This window comes from Triturus cristatus, chromosome 1_2 (assembly GCF_964204655.1).
Source record: "Triturus cristatus chromosome 1_2, aTriCri1.1, whole genome shotgun sequence".
NCBI classification, from domain to species: domain Eukaryota; kingdom Metazoa; phylum Chordata; class Amphibia; order Caudata; family Salamandridae; genus Triturus; species Triturus cristatus.
This window is the reverse complement of record NC_140580.1, coordinates 668,654,416-668,680,888: the sequence shown is the minus strand read 5'-3', so window position 1 is coordinate 668,680,888 and position 26,473 is coordinate 668,654,416. Positions and strand designations below refer to the sequence as shown.

The 26,473-nt window shown below is 41.1% G+C and overlaps 1 protein-coding gene across 2 annotated transcripts in view; it reads right to left on the bottom strand.

The window, feature by feature from the left end:
• SH2D4B (SH2 domain containing 4B) overlaps positions 1 to 26,473 on the bottom strand; it is a 1,373,617-nt gene that overhangs the window by 481,607 nt on the left and 865,537 nt on the right. Inside the window, exon 7 of one of the 2 annotated variants that reach the window (XM_085608516.1) lies at positions 17,916 to 17,934. The exons of the other annotated variant lie outside the window; for it this stretch is intronic. Coding sequence (XP_085464642.1) covers positions 17,916 to 17,934 — 19 coding nt within the window. The remainder of the gene's footprint in view (positions 1 to 17,915; positions 17,935 to 26,473) is intronic. 2 annotated transcript variants of the gene reach the window in all.

Here is a 26,473-nt window from a genome sequence, read left to right as displayed (position 1 = left end):
TGTTGTGCTTTCCTACACCAATTTTAGAATTGTGAAGCATTCACACACAAATCGAGATTCATGATTTCTGACAAATCTAGACATGTGTCTTGTTCTATGAGTATTCAGTGCAATCATGCACAACAACACTTATAGAACACCCTTTCAACGCAAACTGGTGTGCATAATGAGGTTGTATTTACATGGAGTATAAAAAGTGCACAAAGTGCCTTTTCCTCTCTTTGTAAATATGAAAGAGTGTCTTGCGCAATAACTATGTTACAAAAAGTGACATATTTCCAGTTTAAAAATTCCTTGCGAATGATAGAAGGTAAGCACAGAGTTTTGTCTGCAAAGATGTTCAAAGAAGAATGATTGAAATAATTGCGGTCCTTCAATAGCTACAATGGGAAATATTGTGAACCCCTCAAATCTCTTTTTTTGCAGGTCACATGATATCTGATTATGGTCAGATTTCAAAACTACATAGGTATAAACAGAGTGTTTTTAGAAACGTGTTTCAACTTTGTAGCTTCTTGCAGACCTCCTCATTCTGCATATTGAGACTTAGTTAAACTTACCTTCACAGTAATAGCAATAAAAAATGGTATACGTTTTTTTCAGATTTTCATTGCAATCTAAATTCATATAAATTGCTTGTTTTTAAATTTGGATCTGTGAAAGAAAAGGAAAAAAAATTATAACATGTAATGATGCATTTTTTACAACACAGCATAATTTCCACAAAGTAATTTGTTTGCCTTTTATTCTCAGAATATATTGAATTTCACTAAAAATAGTGATTTCAATCGTACTCAACACTTAACAGCGGGCAAAAAAAAACCAATCAAAAAGATTGTTAAAAAAACCCAACAGGCTATTCTCAACAAAATACCACAAGATACAAATCATAGATATATAAAATGTTTACAGCTAACAACATTTTATAAGTTTAACTTACAAAAACTGTAAATGTTGTCGCTTTAAAATATTCACCGAATCTAAGGATGAATTTTTTGAGGACGCACCACGCCCACAACGTTTTCCTTCAGTGGTGTAGAAATGTTTTACTTTTCCCGAGGGGCAAACAAAGATCAATGCCACCTTGGTCACGTGCAAGATTTGCAAAAGAGTTCTGTTGCAAGGGGATCCTAACAAGAAATACTCGTACGGCACAGCAAGTATGATGAAACACCGAAGGACCCTTCATCCAAACAATCTTGCACGAGAAAAGTGCAAATGGATGAGAAACACTCCTGTTCAGTATCTGTAAAAAAGAATCACAAATAAATGTATATTAATAACTTTCAAATTTATACTATTCCAATACTGTACAAACACATTTTATATAAAAACTGACTAAGAAACTATAGCCCTGAACCACAAGTGTGACAATGGTTAAAACACTACATGCATAGTGCATGCTACTTTGAAGCAGTTCATGCCCTAAAGCCTACCTCACTAAAAGACTACATGCTAACTGACTGAATGATTACAGTACTATAAGGAGACACACTGGGTGAGTGACAGGGTGTTTGCTAGAAGTGTATGAATACTGACTGGAGAATTGAAGGTGTGAAAGACAACTGTGTAGGTGGTGAGAGGCCTGCATTCATAGTGAATAGGCATTTGAAGCAGACTATGAGCTAAGGCCTGGCTCACTGCATGAGTACTTGGGAACTGACGGAATGATTAGAGTACAGCAAAGAGAGTGCCTGGGTGAATTTATAAGTGGTTGGCTTTTGACACAGTGAATGAATTAGTACTTGGTACTGAATGGGTCACTAGAAGAGTGCAAAGGGAGTGACAGGATGTTTGCTGGACTGTATGGATACTGACTAGGGAATTGAAGATGTGAAAGACAAGTGTATAGTATGTTAGAAGACTGCATGCATACTGCATAGACATTTGAAGCAGTCTATGTGGTAATGTATGGTTCACAACATGAGTACTTGGAAACTGACTAAATCATCAGACTACTGCTAGGACAGTGCCTGGGTAAAACATTTACATTATCAGTTCTGGCACAGTGAAGAGAATAGTACATGGTACTGCACTTTAGTGTCAAACCCTGACTCATTTTATCAATGCATAAGCAAAGAATAGCTTCTAAAGCTACTAAAACTTGACAACATGACCGATTTTAAAACAGTTATCTGTCAACAAATACACCATGTTACCAAATGCTTCTATCACACTCCTTACCCAAATGTACACAGACTCACAGTGTGATTTTAGACAAGCAACACTATCCCTAGCAGTTTACCAAAACTCATTAACTAGTCTAGAAGAGGTAAGGGTACTGCACACAATCTACATATTTAAGTACAGCACATAAGTGTCAAAGCATGACTCATTTAATCAACGCATAAGCAAAGACTGGCTTCTAATGCTACTAAAACTTGACAACATGACAGGTTTTAAAAGAGTTATCTGCCAGAAAATACACGATGTTACCAAAAGCTTCTCTCACAGTGGTTCCCAAATGCACACTAACTCACAGTGTGATTCTAGACAAGCACCACTATCCCTAGGAGTTTACCAAAACTCATTCACTACAGTGAAAGTGGTAAGGGAACTGCACACAATTTACATATTTCAGGACTGCACTTTTGTGTCAAAGCCTGACTCATTTAATCAAAGCATAAGCAAAAACTGCCTTCTAATGCTACTAAAACTTCACAACAAGACAGGTTTTACAACAGTTATCTGTCAGCAAATACACAATGTTACCACATACTTCTCTCACAGTGGTTCCCAAATGCACACAGACTCACAGTGTGATTCTAGACAAGCAACACTATCCCTAGCAGCTTACCAAAACTCATTCACTACTGTGCAAGGGGTAAGGAGACTACACACAATCTACATATTAAAGTACAGCACATTAGTGTCAAAGCATGACTTATTTTATCAATGCATAAGCAAAGACTGGCTTCTAATGCTAATAAAACTTGACAACATGACAGGTTTTAAAACAGTTATCTGTCAGCAAATACACGATGTTACCAAATGCTTCTCTCACAGTGGTTCCCAAATGCACACATACTCACTGTGTGATTCTAGACAAACAACACTATCCCTTGCACTATACCAAAACACATTTCTTCATCTAGAAGGAGTTCTACATTTTAATATAGAAACATAACTCATTTCACAAATTCATAAACAATGACTGGTTTCTAATTCTTCCAAAATATAAAAACAGCACAGTTATCTGTCTGCAAACACATGAAAAACACAAATGCTTATCACAGAATGGTTTCTACATGCACACACACTGTCAATAAGATTGAAGAGAAAAAAAGTACTCCCTACACTTTAGCAGGAGAAATACATTAGTCTGATTAAAATCAAAATAGTCTACATACATCCCCTCACAATTAAATAACTCACCTTTCAAGTTGTTTTGTAGATTAAGAAGTATATCAGTCACACACCAGATTTTCTTTGACAGAATCTCTGCACTGTGCACCTCTCAGCAAAAACAAAGAATGGAAAAGTTTCCCTTTCATTTTCCACACATATACATGTAAACATCAAATCACAATCCTTCACACATAAATTCAAAAGCAAACACACATTTCTATTGGTTAAACATTTCAACCCTTCCCAAATGCAATACATTTCAACCCTTTCCCCAATCTGCCTTCTGCCTGTTACCATAGAAACAGGTCTTGGAACACTGCACTGATCACACAGGTCACAAGTTCAGCACACAATGTTGCTAAACAAGACAGCAAGTGTGCTTGACTTTTCAACATATCAGCTTATCATATATAATGTTCCTTACAATCAGTTTTTGTTAACCAATAAGAATCCTGCCTTTAAAAAACAGAAATATACACTCTACCTTTCAGTGTAGAAAGTTGTCATACAACCAATGATTTCTTGTCTTTTTTCAAATTTTTTTCCTTGGATCCGACACCCAACACGAGAGGATCCGTGCACCAAACGTGATAGGATGCACGCACCGCACGCGCTTTTCGCCATTTTTTTTTTTATAAAAAGGGGGCCCCAGGGGGTCATTCTGGGACCCCCTAAGCACCTCTAGGGGGTCAGAGTATTTCCACTCCCTTATATGTTTTACACACTTATTCCCCTTGCTTCTTCAGCCTCGCTTCTACCGAGGCAGAAGATGGCCGCCAACAGTTCCTGGTTTCGAATGTAGACAGACACTCGACAGCCAATTAGCATTCAGCGCTCGATCGGTAGGGTGCGCGCTCGGTTTGAGGAGGGTGCGCTTACAGTGCGGGTAGGGTGCGCGGATCCTCCCCGGCCATAGATATATATGTACTTTTAACTCTAATTTTCTCAGGAACTACTGAACGGATTCACACCATTTACGCAAAAGGCACGAGTCTGAACTGAGGACTACCTCTTTGCCAAATTTGGTGTCATTCCGTTCAGCGGTTTGGACTGTAGCAGCGACAACAGATCCTATGGGAAATTGCATGGGAAAAATGCGTTTTGGGACCCCCCTTTTTTCTCGGCCCCCGCTTGACGTATCACCACGAAACTTTCAGGGTAGGAGCGGAGCTGGCCAAAAGTTTGGAAAATTTTGCGAGGATTCATCAACCGGCGCCAGACTTATTGGGAATAGAATGTTGCGGATTTCCTATGGAAAATAGGTCCTAACTATAACTATCTACTGGCGACCTGGTGGGAGGAACTGGTCCTCACAAGACAATATACCGTACAATTGAGTAACAATGTTGTCAAATGGGTCAGATATATTGACGATCTGTTTATAATTTGGCGAGGTGACATCAGTGATGCAAATGTGTTTGTAGAAAACTTGAATCAGAATACTCTAAATCTTAGGTTTACAGCAGACATCAGTTCAGTATCGGTCAATTTCTTAGACGTGCAGGTCTACATAAAGGAAGGTCAGATTCACACAACACTGCACAGAAAACCAACAGCCGGCAATGCGATACTACACGCCAGCAGTGCACACCCGCAGCACCTCATACAAAGTATACCTTTTGGGGAGATGCTGCGCTTAAAACGCATATGCAGTAACCCCACTGATCTCAAACAAGCGCAGGCAGCAAGTAAAAAAAGATTTTTAGCCAGAGGATACTCTCCTAAAATCATTGAAAATGCCATCAAAAAATGTAATGACTTAGACAGAGCAACTCTTCTCCAAATAAAAGAAAAACCAAAGAAGATGGAAGACCAATTTAGATTTATATTAAATTTCAGTAAACAGGGAAAGTTCCTGAAGAGTCTAATTAATAGGAACTGGCCAATCATATTGGGAGATCCAACTATTGGTCACTTACTCCCCAAAAGGGCTGCCATCACATTCAGTAGAGCTCCATCCATGCGTGACGCTCTGGTCAGAAAGGATTTGGAGAACCTAACTCAGGTCACTTGGCTCAATCAAAGAAAGGGATTCTATAGATGCAAATCCTGTAAAGTATGCCAACAAGGCATTAACACCACCGCATTCAAAACACCGTTCAACAAAGATGAAATCCCGATTACCAAGTACCTAACTTGCAAAACGGATCATGCCATCTATGTGCTGGAGTGCCCTTGTGGACTCAGATATGTAAGAAGTACTATCCTTCAGGAACACAAGAGGGTACTTCAGCACCTAAGAGCAATCAAAAACCTTGATCCGACTTATCCTGTTGCAAGACACTTCGAGGATCAACGCAAATCTGATCCCATTCTATTAAAATATTTTTTGATAGACAGCATTCCATATAAGAAAAGAGGAGGTGACCGAGTCAGAGCCCTCAGACAACTTGAGACCAGATATATTTTGAATTTGGATACCAAGTATCCCAATGGTCTCAATCAAACGGAGGATCTATACACCTGTCTATAAGTTTCTGCCATTTTGCTCCTTCATCACAACATGTCTAAAAAAACCTTTGTTCAACAAAAGCTTTGCTACAGGGCAATCTGAAAGATAATGCTTTTTGCCTATCAAACCTTTGGGAATAATGATATGAAAACAGTACACGATAGAACATTATGTTCTTATAATAGATCTCCCAAGGCCGCACTGTATATATTTTTCTTTTATCTATTCACGTACACATCGGGTTTTTTAATACACGTATTTTTTAATAAATTTTGGGATAAATATAAGTATAAGCACTTAGCACTTTAAACATGTTTGCACTTGCACTATTTTACATGCAATTAGCGAGGAAATTGTTGGCAGGTATGGTCTAAAAATATTGTAATAAATCCACTGAAACGTTTACATTATACTCTTCTATTTAGACATATACTATAACAAGGTATTTATACCTGGACGTTGCTTTGGTATATTTGCAATGCCCCTTTTTTTTAGCAAATCATCGATATTTATTGTTTTTTTAATCTTATTTATTATAATGAGGTTAGTTTTAAACATAACTGATTTGCTGGAATATATATATATTTTTATCAATGTATACAAATCAATTTGTTTTTATACGTATGCTATTGAGCATTGTGAAACAATTTTGTTATTTGCACATTGAACTAGTCACAAGACGAAACAAAAATCTACTTTAAATGTTTCTTCCATGTCTATGACCCAACAAAACCTTGCATGCATGTCACTTTAAGAAAAATGAAAAAAAATATAATTTAAAGATACCTCGTGGTGTATGAGCGCGTCATGTGATCAAGGTCCTTGAGGGATCGAAACGCGTCATGCTGGTCGTGTAAGCTGTGGCTGAATAAACCTTAAACAGCAATACGAACTTTGTGGTCTGCACTCTGTTCTTTGGCAGGAAGAACGATAGCTGCTTACGGAGATAAAGCTACATATATATATATATATATATATATATATATATATATATATATATATATATATATATATATATATTTATATATATTATATATATACTTCAATTTGTTTTTGTTTTTTTGATGATATATATATATCGCAGAAACACCTTTTTCTTCCACGGTTCGATGATTCCAAAGAACCAGAAAACAGGAACCGACTCCTCCTATTTTGTTCAAAATTGTTTTTTATTGCTCTGTGCACTGTGCCGCCATGACGCGTTTCGGCCTGTGCAGGCCTTGGTCACATGATGCGCCTATAAGGCTATCCCAAATTTAAAGTGCTGGTGCATACTATAAACATAGAAGACATACTTTCACCTAACAATAGCGTTATATCGCATAAAATCATCAAAATCACAATGTGAAAAACTGATACCATTGCAGTAATATCAACGTGTGCAATTATAAAATCTCTGTATAAATACATTTTGCAAACTGAATATAAATATAATAAATATTATATATTAAATATTCAACCTTTAAAAAAACATTTGTTGTTAAATGTTCATTGCACTTACATTGTTCTCAATCCTCAAGTAACCTCAAGTAATTGTTAATCACCTAGAATGTCCATAATCCAAAATTACTGTATAATACATTAGTATATATTTAGGACATAGAGGAGAGTTATATTTCCAATGTCGATTGCACTAAATCACATCATGTTTGACGTATATAGCGCCTCAATGGGCTGATATAATGTTTGCTATGCCCCATATAAATAGCTAAAATATATTACAAACCGTGTATGAAATCTAAAATGTGTACCTAGTGAAACTGCTTTCACCCCAACAAGTTACCGTAAAAGCTTGTAAAGTGCTAGTGACTATAATTACATACAGTTAAAAATAAAGAACCAATTTTGCTGGGAAAGCAAACATACCAGGTTTAAGATAGCAGCGTATTTAACCAAATGTATGTGCCTAAATGCAAGTGATTTCTATATGTTCACAGATCAACTTTTTTTTTAGAAAGAGAGAAAATTAATTAGATATTACAACCAAGTATACAGATCCTCAGTGGTGTTAAGCCCGTGAGGGCTCTTACTGTCTAGGTCTAATATGTATCTAGTTTCGAGTTTCCTCAAAATTGCCTCCCTATCTCCACCCCGTCTAAGCTGTGGCACCGAATCTATGGCAAAGTGTTTTAGGTGTTGCAAGTTATTGCCATACGTTTCACTGAAGTGGTGAGCTACTGGGTAACTTGGGTCGGAGTTTGCTATAGTACTCAAACGCAGGAGGATTCTCTTGTGGACCTGCAGCTTCGTGCTTCCCACGTACTGCAGTCCACAAGAGCACTCCAGCACATAGATGACAAATTTCATTTTGCAGGTGATCAGTTTACTTATTATTTTGGGGTTATCTCCAAATGGTACTTTGAACGATGTTTTATTAAAGCCATGTTTGCACGCTTTATATGACGGACAACGCACAAAGCCTTTTTGACTTGTAAGCCAGCTTGCACCTGTTCTCACTTCAGGGCTACAATTTATTAAAAGGTCACTTGTTTACATAGCTTTTCTGTACGTTTCAGTCGGTAATGATGGTAAAGTATCCCCTACAGCTGGCTCACTAAGGACTGGATGCCAGTTCTTTTTTACACTTTGCATCATGTAGTCCTTCTGTTTGTTATATGTGAGAATAAGTCTGGGGTTGCTGTCCCTAGGCTGTGTATTGTTGCTCTATCTGGCCCTACTATTGGATGGTTTGAAAAGTAAATCCTTTCTGCAAAGCTTACTTGTGCGTTGGATAGTCTGATCTACAATTCTCTCAGAGTAGCCTCTCTCTAGGAAGCGTATCTTGCTTGCTTCTTTTGCCTCTGCTAGATCTTCTATATTGCTGCATATGTGGCGAATTCAAAGCATTTCCCCATAGGGGATACTAGTTATAGTATGCCTGGGATGGAAACTTGAGGAATGTAGAATTGTATTGCCCGCAGTGGGTTTTCGATACAGTTTCATTGACAAGTGGTCACCTGCTACATACATTTCAACATACAAAAAATTAATTTTCTCATTACTGAGGTTACTTGTAAAGTGCAGATTTAAATTGTTAATGTTAATTTTGTTAACAAAATCTTCAGCACTTGCTCTTGACCCCTGCCAAATAACGAATAAATCATCAATATATCTTGTCCACTTGACAACATGTTCTGACATCACATCTGCATAATCATTATTCAATATGACTTCCTCCCAATAACCCATATAGAGGCAAGCATAACTGGGCGAAAAGCTCGCCCCCATCGCTATCCCTCTCACTTGTTGGTAGATCTGTTGGTGAAATATAAAGAAGTTATTGTCCAGGCAGAACTGTATCAGGCTAGTGAGCATTTTGTTGTGTTGATAATATTTAATAGATCTCATGCCCAAGAAATGCTCCACAGCTTTAATTCCGTCCTTGTGATGTATGGACGTGTAAAGATTTGACACATTTAATGTCATTAACCAATACCCTTGTTGCCACTTTACATTGTAGATTTGTTTTAAAAAGTCTTTTGTGTCCTGGACATGAGATGGAAGTGTTCTTACGTGACTCTGTAGAAAAGAATCTACATACAATGAAACGTTCTCGAGCAGACTTTGTTTTGCCGAAATTATGGGCCTTCCCGGAGGGGTTCTTGATATCTTTTTGAACCTTCGGTATGAAATACATTACTGAAGTTATGGGATGATCGTTTTTCATATATTGGTACTCTTCCTGATTTATGAGTCCTGCACTCTTCCAAGCCAAAAGTTTGCTATATAGTGCATTTTGTGCTGCCAGTAAAGTTTGTTTGTTGCCCAATCTATAGCAATTGCGGTCCAAGTTGTGACATGGCTTCCTTCAAGTAGTGTTGTTTGGGCCAGATTACGACGTTACCGCCCTTATCTGAATTGCGGATTACCAGTGTGTCATTATCGCGCAGTTGATGATATTTGTACTGATTCCCATTGTATTTCTTCTTACTGGCTGATGTTTGATAATATAGCTTCTTGATATCTGTTGTTATTATTTCATTAAATATATCTATTGAGTCTCTTGGCATGATTGGCACAAATTTAGATTTAGGTTTGAACCCAGTTACGCTTGTGGCATTTGTTGTGACTCCCTGTTGTTCCATCATATGTTGTGTAGACTGTGATGTGAGTGGCCGAGGTTCTAGATTTTGTAGATCTTGCAAGTCACCCAGCACGCTTACATCCGACGCCGTTAACACCGTAACATTGCTTGGTGTTTTTTCACTTGTTGATATACTGGCTCGGTTAAGTTGTTGAAGATGGAATTTTTGTAATTTTAATTTCTGGATGAACTTGTAAATATATGCCCTGGTCTGAGGGTAATTGAAATTGCTTTCTGGACTTTATGAAAGTCTCAGTGCCAATAGCTGTTGTTCGGCAGCATCTAGGTTGATGTTAGCTAGGTTAAAGATGGTGTTGTTAGATGATGAACTATGATTTACTTTCATTGCCACCCCTCGTTTGGTGGTTTCTTGTTGTAGCGCTTTTTGGTGTTGGCGCCTCCGTCGCTTTCTTTCCCGGCGTCTTCTGTTGCGCCTTTATTTGTTTTATTGTTTGAATTCCTCGGGCGCAACGTGTGGTGCCTTTCCTCTCTTAAAAAATTCAACTTATCTGCGAGTGTACGTTTCTGTTCACGTTGCTCAGGACCTCCATTGCTCCTTGATTTGGCTCAACATCTGAGCCACTATCAATTGCCGAACTCAGGTCCGATAAAGATGATGCCGCCTGAGTATCCCTGCTGTCACCTCTCTTGGTCCATTGAATCTTAGTCCCTTGTGGGAAGCTTTTACCACATCATATTTCCGGGCAAACGTAAAAATGTGACCGTTGTTGTAATCGTCCTTGTCTCGCTGAAATTTAAATGTTTTGCGCTTTTTTATTATATCCTCTTCTTTTTTTAGTTTGGTAATCATATCTTCTCTCAATTTTGTCATACTTTCACCACCTTCGAGCGCTGCTATTTGCTGATTAAGTAGGTCTATTTGTTTTTGTAGCTCGATCCTACCGATTTTGGCATATTTGATTAAAATTTCCACTAGATTACGGGATGCTGCCAGGTTGCTTTTGGCTCATTCCCATAACATATCCGGGTTAGGATTCTCGTAACTCGGCACAAGTAAGATGCGGAGACCCCGAGGAATCCTACCGTCTTCAAGATATTTAGTGAGAGACCTGTGCTCCCACCACTTGGCTTGTTCCGCCTTCATCGCCTTTTCCAATTTCTTATATAAATCTTTAATGTTTGTGCAATTTCTGGTTATTTCTTCAATATTGCCCTGATTTGTTAATTGCACGCTTGGGGACTCTGTGAATATTTCTTCCTCTGCCTCCTCCCTGCCTCGTAGAACGTCCGCGGCCATAACTTAGCCCTTAGTATATGGTGCAAGGCGTTTGCCGATACTGGGCTAACCTTCGCAAAGCACACCTCCCACCAGACACTCGTGGCAACTCCTACCTTGGGTGGATTTTGCTGGAACTCTCCGCGTCCTTCGACTAGGATATTCTCGCTATTCCACTTTCGGTTGGTGTTTTTCCTTGTTCATTCGGGGGCTACTATGACCTTCTCCTCGAGGAGACCAATGCTTCCGGATTTGACACCAGATTCAGCTTCCTGTCGTAGTGCCCAGCAGGGGAGGGGGTCCGTTAGCAACCAAGGAAGCCGTCTTGGTATAGATCGCAGAAACACCTTTTTCTTCCACGGTTCGATTCCAAAGAACCAGAAAACAGGAATGGACTATACATATATATGTATATATATCTCATTAGATGTCATTCATTTAAAATATTAAAATACTAAATAATATCAGAACTATAAATAAAAGTTTTAATGAATAATGTAAATTAAATATATAAATAAATATCCTATTCCTTATAAAATATAAAAGCAAAAATTAACAATTAAAAAAAAAATGTTACATTAAAATTATTTACAATAAATTCAAAGTTAAAATTAATAAGCATGTATTTATTGTGCGGGTTAGAGGTACTATTCCCACTCAAACTTATGCACAAGTAGGGAAAGTGTGGAATTTTGTAGGGATTAGATTTACTATTCCCACTCCATCATAAGCACAATCAAGGAAAGGATTGGACTTTGGAGGGCTAGATTTACTATTGACACTCCAATGTAAGCAACAGTAGGGAAAATGTTGGAGTTTGAAGGGGTTACATTTTCTATTCTCACTCCAATTTAAGCAAAAGAATGGAAGGTGTAGGAGTTTGGAAGGATTAGATGTACTATTCCCACTACAATCTAAGAGACAATAAGGAAAATGTTGGACTTTGGAGTGGCTAGAGTTACCATTTCCACAAAAATCTAAGCAACAGTAGGGACATTTTTGGAATTTGCAGAGGTTTGATTTACTATTTATGCTCCAATCTCAGCAAGAGTAGGGAAAGTGTTAGACTTTCAAGGGATTACAGTCAGTATTCTCACTCCAAGGTAAGCAAAGTCAGAGAAAGGATAGAACTTTGGTGAGGTTAGATTTACTATTTTCGCTCCAATCTAATCAACAGTAGGTACATTTCCCTACTCCAGAGTAAGCAAAAGCTAAGGAAGTATTGGACTTTGGTGGGGTTAGATTTCCCACTCCAGTTAAAGAAAAAGCAGGGAAATTGTTGGACTTTGGAAGCATTAGTTTTATTATTTCCACTTCAATCTAAACAACAGTAGGGAAAGTGCTGAACTTTGGGGGGTTTAGATTTATGACTCCCACTTCAAGCTAAGAAAAATCAGGGAAAGTGTTAGGTTTTAGAAGGGTTAGATTTAATATCCCTACTCCAACCTTTGCAACAGTAGGGGAAGTGTTGGACTTTATAGGGGTTATATGTACTATTTCCACTCCAATGTAAGCAAGATTACAGAAAGCACTAGAATTTGAATGGATGAAATTTACTATTCCCACTCCATCGTAGGCGAACCAGAGAAAGTGTTGGAATTTGGAAGGTTTAGATTTACTATGTTCACTACAATATAAGAAACAATAGGGAAAGTGTTGGACTTTGAAGGGGTTAAGTTACCTTTTTCCACTTGCAAGCAAGCAATATCAGGGAATAGGTTGGACTTTGTAGGGGTTATGTTCACCATTTCCACTCCATTCTTAGCAACAGTAGAGAAAGTGTTGGATATTTGGAGGGGGTTAGATTCACTATTCCCACTCCAAAGTAAGCTAAATTTCGGGAACGTATTCGGTTTGGAAGGGTTAGATATACCATTCCAATTTCTAATCATTTTTTTAATATATAACATTTAAACCTAAGGAGGCAGATTAGCCCAGCACCATGTGACTCTGGGCAAAAGCTTTCTTAATCTTCCCGACGGCCCCCAGCGCCCAGAGACCCTTACGGGTGATTATTCGCGCTTTACAAATGTGGATTAATATAATAATTATTATTTAAAAGCTTTAAAATGGTCCGACGGGTTACATGGCTGGGACAGGGATGGAAAATCTTTCAGGGAGATTTCATAGTTCTGACGTTTAGCGAACCTATGCTAGTGCATGCAATCCTCACAAAGGTAGGAAACGCACTTTTCAATTATAGCAAAATTAATGTCCTACCTTTAGGGGCTTTTTCTCCGCCTCCACCTAGGAATCCCCTTAAAAGCCGCGTAATGGATTCCTACATTGACCCATAGAGATCATGGAATATCCCGCTCTATAATCGATATGAGATGTTAATGACTTTGGAAGATATAGATTGACCAAGAACACAGCATTTTAGGGGGGATGGTAAAAGGAGGGTGGAAATCCTATCACCCCTGGGAGATACCTCTTATGAGCAGGTACATGGTCAAGATATCGTGTACGAGTATCGGATAGATGGTAGGCAGCATCCAGACCATATAACCGAGGGTGCGGACAAGGATGAAGACCTCATCAAAATTCAAGGCAATACTGACACTAGATCTAACAACGTAGCAATATCAACCAGGGTAGTGGATAATTCCGTTAGAAATGTGATTGCTAACATATCAGGAGGGGGACATGCCAAGTCAGTTAACATCAAAGCTTGTAAAATACTCTCCTGGAATATTGCGGGCCTATCCACTAAAGTGAGAGACCCTCAGTGATTAACCTTCATAGAAGAACACTCCATAATCTGTCTACAAGAAACTTGGGCAGTTAAGGAAACCCATATAAATGGTTTTCGAACTTTTAACACACTGGCAAGTATCAGCAAGCAGGGGCGCAATAAAGGAGGACTATGTATTTATGTCTCCAACACGGCAGGGGTGACTAATATGAAACTTGTAAGTGAGATTGAGCACTATCAGATCTTATCAGTAAATATGGGAGGAGGAAATGGTATAATGTTAATACATTTTTATAATAATATCCCCAAAGTTCAGACAACGAGTGTGTTAGTGAACTTATGTCAAACAATGTGTATTTTAGAAGAGAAAATGTATGGGGATATGTGTATTATATTGAGCGGTGATTTTAATTGTTTTTTGTGTCAACATAGCAAACGGGTATTTGTGGAATAGGTAAAGACAAAGAAGATATGCTGACTCATGTTTCACATACAGCTTTGGGGGATTTGTTAAATGGAATAGTTTTACAGTTTGACTTGGGATATGCTAACAAACTGTGTATTCCCCTTGTACCTTTTGAGCCCACTTTTAATGGGAGGGGATGCAATTCCATTATTGATTTTGTCCTAGTGTCAAATAGATATTCTTGTAATGTTCGTACTTTTAAAACCTATGACTTTATAATGAGTGATCATTATCCAATTAGTATGGTCTTCTCTTTAGAAAGGTCGGTTAGGATTAAAAATAAGAAGGACGCACATTATAATTTCAATATTAATCTCTCAAGCACAAACTGGTGGCCTCTAAATTGGGCAAAAGTGGACCCCGTGGTTTTTATTAAGCAATTAGTAAACAGGTCGCGTGGTGATCTTGAAGTCTGTCTCTCTCAGACAAGGGATGATGAAGAAATTCTTAATGCCTTCTGTAAGATTACATGTGAGGTTCAGAAACTGTTAGTAAGAGAGCAGAGACAGGGATTACATAAACCACATGGCTGGTTCGACAGAGAATGTAGTAAGGCCCATACCCACCTGAAGAATGTTTTGCATAGTGAAATTAGATGTAAGGAGGAAATTAGACAGGCGGGAACCTCATATTGACAGGCGATAAAAAAGCGAGAATGGAAGCATGGCAGGCATTGCACCAGGCTTGTTTAAGGAAGGATAATGTTGGTTTCTGGACAGCTGTTAATGCTCCTTTTTTTGTGAATAGGGACTCTGATATTATAGACAATGCAATTACCGAGGATAAGTGGGTTTAATTTATTGGGGGTCTTTATAACGATGAGACCATTGGTCATAATGAGACATCCTCAGTAGTGGCGGGGAATGATGAGATCGTACAGTCCAGTGTATTTCCCATAGATATTGATATCTCTCTGGAGGGAGTAACTAGGGCTATAACTGAGAGTGCCTCCGGGAAAGCACCAGGACTGGATGGTGTCCCAGTGGACGTATATAAAACCAACATTGGGCTATGGGCACCACTGTTAACCAATGTTTTAATTAATTGTAGCCGACATGTTTTAATTCCTATCTGGTCGGACGCAATTGTGATCCCTATTTTTCTGTAAGCGGAATCTATCCTATCTCTATCCATCGAACAAGACGTATGAGCATTATCCAACACATTGTTAAAATAGTCAGCCACATGAACAGTCCCATTAACAACCCCCCACACCATCACCCCCCACCCACATCAGCAAACCCAACTCGCTAAAGCCATCCCGAACTCCCAGTAACAAATCCCAAGTACAGCACTAAGGGAATAGCCAATTGAGGGGAACACCCATAGGGGGGCACCGGAGGACAAACTCCTTCCCGGTGAGATAGGAGGTGGCCGTGCTATTGTGCGGTTCGTCGCCAATCTCCACAATAGCATATCACATAATAACACAGGGGTTATCCCCCCTAACACTTTGATATAAATGATAACAATAAGGGAGAAAATGGGTCTAAGTAATCATAAGATCGTCACGTGATCGCTATACTCATGCCATACCACAGAGCACCATCCGGCCCACATGGCCTCCCGCCCGTAATGATGCAATAGAAGTAAAAGAAAAACGAGAGGTACGGCACAGCTCCAATATATGTGAGTCAAAGTCAACCCTGTTCATCTGCCATGTTGCCAGTTCCTGTAGCCTCGTCTCTCACTGCATTTTTGGGGGATCGGTTGCGACTTGAGACAGATTTAGCGAAGTCCAATGCTGACTTCAGGCAGGTGAGGAACTTGTATTTCCCATTGTCCTCCTCGCTCAACCTCGCTGGGTAGAGCATGGCGTATGGTATGCGCACTGCTAGAAGCAATTTTTTGGGCAGGCTGATACTCCCTTCGGGCCTCCTGTACCGCTATTGTGAAGTCCGGGTAAAAGGCAAGAGTATTTCCTTCATAGGTGATGGCACCGTTCTCCCGAGCCAGACGGAGCACCGCATCCCAGCCCCTATAATTTAGGGGCGAGCAACAATGGGACGATACGGGGCACCCGGGGGTGGACGTGCAGTCAGGGAACGATGAGCCCGCTCCACGATCAGGACCTGAGACAGCTTCTCTGCCCCGAAGATCTCCCGTAGAAGTTTCTCTACATAAGTCTCAAGTCAGCCCGTGTTCGTGGACTCTGGCAGGCCTGTAATGTGCATATTATTGCGGCACAATCTAGCTTCCAAGTCTTTACTACGGGCCTGTATGACAGCTAGCACCTTCTCCATAGAGATCGCCTTGGTAGTCACCTGCTGTATGCCATCTTCAGCATCAGAAATGCACGTCTCAGCCACCCCTAGGCGCAGTGCATGCTTGCCCAGCTTTGCTGACATGTGATCCATGCATAGATTAAGGGGGTCAATCTTGCCATTAATGGACTGAAAGCTGGCCTGAAGCGCAAGAAGGGGATTGTCAATATTAGTGAGGTGTTCATTTGGAGCGTCCGCCTCAGAGTCCGAGGCCGCCTGTTGAGAGGCTCTACTGGTTTTTCAGGGTTCGACTGTGAAACGCGGTTGGCCGCGCTCGGTTTTCCCCATGATGTGGATACAGCACGACAAGCAACAATGTACAGTACTACAGATGCAACAGATAAGAGCAAGCCCCCGCAGTGCTGTGAGGGGCGGATGATCAGGGTGCAGTGATGCCGAAGTAGAAGAGGTGCAGCACCGTCAATACCTGGTGCTATAATGGAGACAGTTAAGCCATCCCAGCCGCAGCGTGTCCGGGGCCCACCTCCAACACCACCAGTGCAGCGTTGGCCTCAATCTAGTATCCGTGCTATAGCAGTGACTGGTCAACGACTAGGCCCAGAACGGATAACCTGTGCCTCTCATGTCCTCAATACTGTGGCGCCGCCGCGTCTCGGATCAGGGGTTCAGCAGGTTTACACTCCGTCGCATTACCCACACAGAAGAAGCCAGGGCAAATAGGGAGAGCATGCGCAGCCACAGACAGTAGGCATACAGCAATGGGAGGTACTGTCAGGACACCCTCGGGGCCAAAGAAGCAAGCGATGGAGTGGAGAGATAAGTAGCACAGCGTCTCTTGGAAGTGGAGCATGAGCTATGAAGTCAGGCCTGCTCTACAGCCACACTCCACGGCAATTAGGGGTGGCGGGAATTTGCGAAATTCACTTTCGCAAATTATCGCGAAAATGTTAAAAATCTCCGCAAACTTGCGGAAATATCGCAAAGGTGCGGAAGTTTTTTTCCCGCCCATTCGCGGTATGTTCTGCATGGTCGCGGCTCGCCAACTTACCCATGCGGTTGCTCGCAGGCGCGGCCATCTTGTTTTCACTTGTCTCGTGGTGCATGATCGCGAGAAGAAAGACGTGATCGCGTGACGAATGATGTTACTGCGGGCGCGAACTGTTGCGAGACAGAGCAAATGGCTACCAACAATCCAACATCTCGTGGAGAATGCGACCGGATCGGGAAAACTTGTCAGCGAACGCGGGGATTCAGGTAAGGCGATCACGCGCACGCAAGAATGTATTATTTTACAGCACGAGCAAGCAAAAAATGTCCGGTAAAATGCAGATTGCGGAAATTTTTAGCCCAGGCCTAACTGCGATCCAGCCTCACTGTGTAAAGTTCGGTAAAGATGGCTGTTGCGCACCGCTGCGGGAGATGTCGCGCTGTTAATGAAGGCCCATATAGGTCTGCGAGATCAACAGGTCTGCCACCAGAGCATCTGCACACAGCATCAGTAGAGGGACAGAGGTATCAGTGTCCCTGCAGCCAGAGTGAGCGTTAGGAGGATGGTAGCAGGAAGGCCCCTTAGAATAGTTAGGCCTGGTGCAGAAGCATGCCACAGTAGAGATCAAATCGGCCAAAAGATGCGCACTAAGTGCACATGCACACGAGAACGCAGCCCATCACGCAGCAGCCCAATGCAGACCTGCGTTGGGCCGCCAGCCTGCCCGAGGTAAGGGTACTCAGTCCTGCCTCTTGCGAGCACACCGCCGACAGGCCGCACAGGCAGAGACCCGGAGGTGGCGTAGCCCACCAGCCACTGCTGTAGCTCTTATCAGGGAGTTCGCCAGACCCCCAGGCCACACCGTACCGCCTGCCAGACATCAGGCATGAGGCGTAGCGTGCACCCCCAGCGCTCACAGCCCGCTACCAGTGCCAGCTGCGGCCTACCTCAGTCGTTCGGTCCGAGCGTGTCCGGATCCACCACATAGCCAGCACAGGCCACAAGCTTTCCCAGCCGGCAATCGCAGTGAAGACGATTCCGTGGCTCACAGCACTCAGCCAGGAAAATCCGCAACTCTTCCAGGCACCGGGGCTGCTGGTTTAGGCAGAATTCAGGGCAGGATGGCGAGGATAATAGGCGGATAATGAGCTCGGCCGGTGGAGTAGCTTTACAGAGCGGCCATCTTGCCATGCGCCCTCTAGCGCCCCCTTAAAAGATGTATTGTAGATACACATATCAATAAACTACCAATTTATTAAAATACAACAAATAAATGACATTACAAATCATCAATTAAATAATTAGCATAATTAATAATGAAGTAATCTTCTAATTATCCTATAAATAGTAGTTAGTAATTAAACTTTAGGAAATTTTAATTGCACATTAAAAGTCACTGAATACACTTAAATGAATAATATAACAATTAACCAATTAAAAAATTAACATATTGTTTGCCAATGTAATACCTAATTAACAAAGAAAATGACAAACATTTTGATATGGGCATAAAATATATTTTAAGAATGTTTCACTATTTCAGTTCTCCTTCTAAATTATTTATTGAAAACGTTAGCAAGTCTGACTATTCTTAATGATACAGAAATATGTGGAAGAATAATTAGTATTTTTGCTGGCATGTACATTTTAATTGTATTTATCTTACTCCACAAATGTAAATTTAATGTATTCCATCATACTTACACCTTCCCAATTCTTTTAACAAATTCTATAAAGTTGTGACTCATCATTGATTCTATTTTCCTAAGTCTTTGGATTACATACCACATTAACCTATGATGAGCCCCTGTAATATTTCAATTTTTAAAATGTTACTGAAAGCATCTAGCATATAGAGGCAATATTCCTTGAAGTTTACTCTTTAAGCAGAAATTTCTCTAAAGATAATAATTGATTTCAATGAGGTTTCTCTAACCGCGCCATCTTGGTTTTTCATAGACAACAACTATCACCAACCTATATTAAAGTGTTGTACTGCAGTGATTAACCTTAATTGGCAACATATCCTTCTTCTGGCTAATGTGATTGAGCTAAAGTCTCTACTGCCAGACTGAAAAGAAAAAGGTGAAGTGATTAACCCTTCCTAGTCCCCCCACACAAGTCTTTGTTATGTTAATCTATTTACCCTTATGCATGTACATTATAAATATAATGAGCCAGAACTATAAAGCAATGGTCACGATATAGTGGCTGCATGTTGTGACCATTATGTTTGACACTAGTGTGGAATTTTGCAAACCAACATATGTACTAATAGCCCAGTTCACAAAATGTTCTTACTCAGTGAATTTGACCTGTCTCATAACTATTAATGAAAAAGGTAGAAAATTACAACTTACTTTTTTTATTGGATGCCATTACAAGGATGGTGACCTGCAAGGGTCAACAGACCACCATATCCGTGATGGCATATACATAAAGTAAACAAAAAAACTAACCCTTTTTCCTTAAAGGAAACTTGGATCTGTTAAAAGAAACAAAGTTTCTTTTTTCAAATGTTTGTTGGAAAGTTGCCAGTGATGCCATACTGTCTAGAAGGTGTCCCATAAGGATCCCTTTCCTTGTGCAGCTGTCTTTGCAACCCAACACGAGTCTGTAAATTTTCAATGTTTTGAGACTAGATTTCAGTTGCAAAACATTCACTAATCTCCTGAAGAATCTCTATTTGAATGGTACTCCTACAACATGATCCTTTGAAATAGTGATTCCTTTTCGAGTAGTAAACCTGAATTAGAAGTTGGTGATAATTTACCACCTCCCTATCGACATGCCAACTCCTAAAATGGTATTTGTACATATTAAAGCACTTTTTACAGGTGCAAACAGTGTTTCTCTCTGTTTGTGACCGTAGAAACATTTCATATACCAGTCCTGTTATGAACAGATAAGTAAGATAAGATAAATATTAATTGCACAATTACTTAAAATCATTGTAATGTAATGCAGTTAAACATCTTTACATAATGCTACAAAACTTGTCAAATACAACGAAGGGGCTAAGAACCAACATTTGTTGTTTTGTGCGGTTCAGATAATTTGATCTCAGCTGAAGCAGTGTGAAAAGATTATAAAAAGCCACAAGTCAATTGAGCATCTATTACATTTCAGGCATGAGCTCACTACTTCTTTACAGTTCTTAATTTTGAGCCTCAAGCAAGAATGCAACAAGTATTTCCCTCTGTAACCAACCAAATTCAAATTGCAAATACAGATTATATATGTAGTACTGTATGACTTAGAAAGGACAGAGCCCTTTTGGCTTCTGATGGACTCCATAGAACGGTAACTTTAGTGTTAGAGTGTAGTGAAGAGAATGCAGGTTTAGAATGTTGAGTTCTCCGTTACACGCAGATGAATAAAGATGTGTAATATAAAGCTCCGTGTGTGGTGTAATCATTAGCGGGTACCTAAGCTGGGAAGGACACTACAACTGGTGGCAATCAAGGGGATAAGTAACCTGAAGATCAACAGTGCTCTTCCAGAGAGTTTCCCGTGGTCCAGCAAACTGCTTGTGTGTCCCACGTGTGCCTGAGTTGAAGTACAAAGTCGACATTTGGCGTGTGTGGTGTCAAAGCGCAAGTGCAGCCTGTGTAAAGTATTTGAAGATAACGAAAGCTTCACTGAGAAGTCAACACATTATTGACCGAGAACTTTCTGGGTAGGCTGTAAAGAGAGGTACCGTGCTACTACGCAACCTAAACCTATACATCATACAGAGTGATAATGTTAAAAGCGGATACAGCCAGGTTTTGAAAGAGCAGCAAATAGCGACAGCAAATTGCAAGACAAGGCTGCAATCAGAAGCGATGAAAGGCACAGATCAACCAGGTGTCTGACAGCACAAAGAGACGCCTAAAAGCAAAGCGATTTAGAGACAAGAAGCTGTCATCTGCTTACCAGAACCGATTAATGAGAGACATCATACCACAGAGTTGGGTGGAGTGGCGCCAGAGGAAGTACCTGGGGTTGTGCTTACAGAGCCATTCATATACTAAGCGGCACATCACTCAAGCTGCTGAGTGAGGCTCAGACCAACTCCATAGGTCTTAGAAGAGTGAAAGTAGAGAGCGCCGATCAGAATAGTGAAACGTTGCTTTTTGAAAATAGAGACCAAGAAAGAGGCCATGTTTCCTGTAATTGTCAAAGATGACCCAGAGGCCAATATGTCACATGGATGAAAAGTGCTACGCAAACAAATGATGGACGGAATGCTGAATAAATCATACATTCACCCCCAGTCAAGAGATCTGGATTAAATCCATTGTTCTTTTGCTACCCCAGTTTAGACCCAGCCATATGCAAATCAGTTTTGACCCTGTGCCTCATGGGAACAGTCCAGACCAAATTGCCAAGCCAGGTCGTCCCTGGACTGGAAACAAGCATCCTGGGACCGGTTTCTGGGTATCACCCTTCATCAGCCAGGCTAGCTTGAATCCAATGGCACAGTGAGCAAGGAACCCACATCTGGGCATACCCATCCCACTTAGAATGAAAAGTGCAACACAAACAAATGATGGACAGAATGCTGAATAAATCATACATTCACCCCCAGTCAAGAGATCTGGGATAAATCCTTTGTTCTTTTGCTCACCATGCCACGCCAGTTTAGACCCAGCCATATGCAAATCAGTCTTGACCCTGTTATGTTATATTATCTTAGCTTGTAAAGCGCAACATCTGCCCCAGCAAGGGGGCGTCCCGGCGCTAATGCAGGAAAGACATACACAGCAGAGAGCATGCAGGAGACTAGGGGGCAGGGAAAAGGTAGGTCTTGATGGCTTTTCTAAATGCAAAGTAGTTGTCAAGGCCACGGATCTGGACAGGGAGTGAGTTCCAAAGGCTGGCGGCTCTGTAACGAAAAGAGCAGCCACCAGCCTGGGCTCTGCGGGGTCCAGTGAACCACCATCAAATGCTGACCCTGTGAGCGGAGATATCGCGTGGGGGCATAAGGCAACAGGAGATCAGCCAGAATGGGAGGCATGGTCAGCTTCAAAACCTTGAAAGCGATGCAGAAGGTTTTGAGTTCAATGCATCTGGCCACCGGTAACCAGTGCAGACAGCGGTTAGTATTAGACACGGAGCAGAATTTGCGTGGACCCTGTGCCTCATGCGAACAGTCCAGACCGAACTGCCAAGCCAGGTCCTCCCTGGACCGGAAACAAGCATCCTGGGACCGGTTTCTGGTTATTACCCTTCATCACCCACGCTAGCTTGAATCCAGAGCACAGGGAGCAAGGTACCCACGTCTAGGCATACCCATCCCACTTAGGATGAAAAGTCCTAGGATGCTTGTTTCCAGTCCAGGGAGGACCTGGCCTGGCAGTTCGGGCTGGACTGTTCCCATTGGGCGCAGGGTCTAGACTGATTTGCATATGACTGGGTCCAAACTGGAATGGAATGGTGAGCAAAAAAATGATGGATTTAGGCCCACATCTCAGTACCGGGGGTGAATGTATGACATTGTTCTGCATTCTGTCCACCAATTGTTCTTTTTGCATTTGTCACCCCGAGTGGGACGGGTATGCCCAGATGTGGGTCCCTTGCTCTCCATGCCACTGGAGTAAAGCTATCCCAGCTGATGAGGGCTGAAAGCCCGAAACCGGTCCTAGGATGCTTGTTTCCAGTCCAGGGAGGACCTGGCCTGGCAGTTCGGACTGGACTGTTCCCCTTGGGCGCAGGATCAAGACTGATTTGCATATGGCTCGGTCCAAACTGGAATGGCATGGTGAGCAAAAAAACAATGGATTTAGGACCAGATCTCTGTACTGGGGTAAATGTATGACTTTGTTCTGCATTCTGTCCATCAATTGTTCTTTTTGCTTTGGTCACCCCGAGTGGGACGGGAATGCCCAGACGTGGGTCCCGTGCTCTCCATTCCACTGGAGTCAAGCTATCCTGGCTGATGAGGGCTGAAAGCCCGAAACCGGTCCTAGGATTCTTGTTTCCAGTCCAGGGAGGACCTGGACTGGCAGTTCGCGCTGGACTGTTCCATAGGGTGCAGGGTCAAGCTTATTTGCTTATGGCTGGGTCCAAACTGGAATGGTATTGTGAGCAGAAAAACGATGGATTTAGGCCCATTTCTCTGTACTGGGGTGAATGTATGACATTGTTCTGTATTCTATCCATCAATTGTTCTTTTTGCATTTGTCATCCCGAGTGGGACGGGTATGCCCAGACGTGGGTCCCGTGCTCTCCATGCCACTGGAGTCAAGCTATCCAGGCTGATGAGGGCTGTAAGCCCAAAACCGGTCCTAGGATGCTTGTTTCCAGTCCAGGGAAGACCTGGTCTGGCAGTTCAGGCTGGACTGTTCCCATTGGGCGCAGGGTCAAGACTGATTTGCATATGGCTGGGTCCCAACTGGAATGGCATGGTGAGCAAAAAAACAAGGGATTTAAGCCCAGATCTCTGTACTGGGGTGAATGTATGACATTGTTCTGCATTCTGTCCATCAATTGTTCTTTTAGCATTTGTCACCCCGAGTGCGACGGGTATGCCCAAACGTGGGTCCCATGCTCTCCATGCCACTGGAGTCAAGCTATCCTGGCTGATGAGGGCTGAAAGCCCAAAACCAGTCCTAGGCTGCTTTTTTCCAGTCCAGGGAGGACCTGGCCTGGCAGTTCATGCTGGACTCTTCCCATTGGGCACAGGGTCAAGACTGATTTGCATATGGCTGGGTCCAAACTGGACTAGCGAGCAAAAAAACAATAGATTTAGGTCCAGATCTCTGTACTGGGGTGAATGTATGACATTGTTCTGCATTCTGTCCATCAATTGTTCTTTTTGCAATATGTCACAAGGCCTCAGAGATGGTTTGTATAAACAAGATTACCAAGCAGCATCAGAAAGAGCTCTACTTTCCACATCAGTAAGCTCCACCAATGGGTCGAATGTTGCCACCTTCCTAAAACCACCACCACCATTCGACACCACCAAAAAGCAAAATATTGGCGTCAGATGGACTGCTTGGACAGAGACATTTGATTATTTAATTGATGTGTAAGAAGAAGCAGATAACATGAAGAATAGCAAATTCCTTAAGAATCTTGCTGATAAAAGTGTAAAAGGAGTCATACAGAAAATGCTGGAAACTGACGAAATTACATATCATCAGATCAAAGAATTCTTGAATGTCAAGTTCAATCCAATTCCGAAAGTAGATTGTAAAAGGTACATTTTCAGCCAAGAATGCCAAAAAGATGGTGAAACTATGATTGTATATATGTTTCTTCAGTTTTGCTTTCATGAGAAGCTGGTTAACTTTTCCTTTTTCAAACTTTAATCCTGGCACGGATTTGGCTTGTTTTGAATAGCCATTTTCTTACTGCACTATTGTGGGAGAACAAAGTGCCTCCAAGAGTTTTCATATTAAATTGCCACCAGTGCAGCATGTTCACTTTGCATTCCCATGGGACTGCTGAGTTGGTTTTCTCTAGATGTTTGTAGAGCTTACTTTGGTTAACAGGAGTCAATATTAATTTCCTTATTGTGCTGGTGCCATCTGGAGCGCCAATTAAGTGCAGCTTTTTTATGAGCTGATGTTTGATGTTTATCTCCAAATCCTGAGGAAAGTGATCACTGCCACCATATAAAGGCATCAGAGCATAATCCAATACCGTTTTTCTAAATGGAGAAAAATTAGTAAACGATGGAGAGTTGTCTTCTGGTAGGCAACTGTTTAAAGATCGCAGACCAAACAAACTAAGAGAGAAAATTAGGGAGGATCCCATGAAATCAGGTAATTGTGCAGGTGTGACACTTTGGGGTTTCTTCCAATATTCAGTTTCACATGTGTGGGAGCAAAATGGTACCCTGAAAAGTTAGACACTCCAAAATTCACCTCAATCGGAGAGCCCACATTTCACTGTATTGGAGATGGTGTTGATCCTCAATTTCAAAAGGCAATGTGTCTCTGCGTTAAGGGAACTCCCAATTATCAAAATCAGGCAATACAATCAATTAAATAAATAATTTGTTAAACTCAAGAACTGAGGTCTAGATCAATAAAAAGTAAAAGGGTTTTATTACAGAATAAAAAAATATTGTGGTACAGAGTTAATGCCATGCAGGCTCTCAAAGAAAAGTTATACAGAGTATGCGAAAATCAGAAAATATATTAAGGCTCAAATGAGCAGGAAAATCAGTAAAGTAATGGACAGCATCACTAGTAGAGCAGAACCATGAGTGACAGGGTTGACCTCGATCTTGGACAACATGACGTTTATGTCTAATTTGAGACCTAGTTAACACATAGAAGAACAATGTTCTAAATACCATGGTAAATTAGTTTCAAAATTAACAACACTATGTACATATGGAACTCAAGTGTGGAAAGTATTCTGCTCATTGTTATTAATGCACAAAAATATAACTTCATCCAAATCTCTCACACATGCCACTGTGTCAAGTTGGTCACATTCTTAGAACAAATTCAGATAAATTCCCCAGTTAGTAGGAACAGGATAGGATTGTGTTTGTTTCCAAGTTCACTCAGTATTTCAGCTACTGCATGACCTATCTTCAGCTTTGCTGATCTAGTCAGATTAATGTAGATATTATACACAGTTACGTTTCTTAGTGAGATCGATTTTTGTTTCTAACATGTAGTTAGTTGATATGGCTAGGAGGTCTCTATTGTGTTAGGCTATTTCTATACATACTGCAATTCCTGGGCGTCCTAATTTAGGGCCCGATTCACAGAACTAACTTAAGACAAAATCCTAAACTTACTACCATTTTGGTATTCACAGAAGGCACTTACTCATTTTGGTATTCACAGAAGGCACTTACTCATTTCGGTATTCACAGAAGTTAGGAGTCCTAACTTTAGGACTCCTAAATGCCTTCTGTGAATACCGAAAGTCTTAAAGTTAGGATTTTTCTCAGTTTAGGAGTCCTAAAGTTAGGAGTCCAAACTTTACTACTCCTAAACTGAGAAAAATCCTAATTTTAAGGCTTT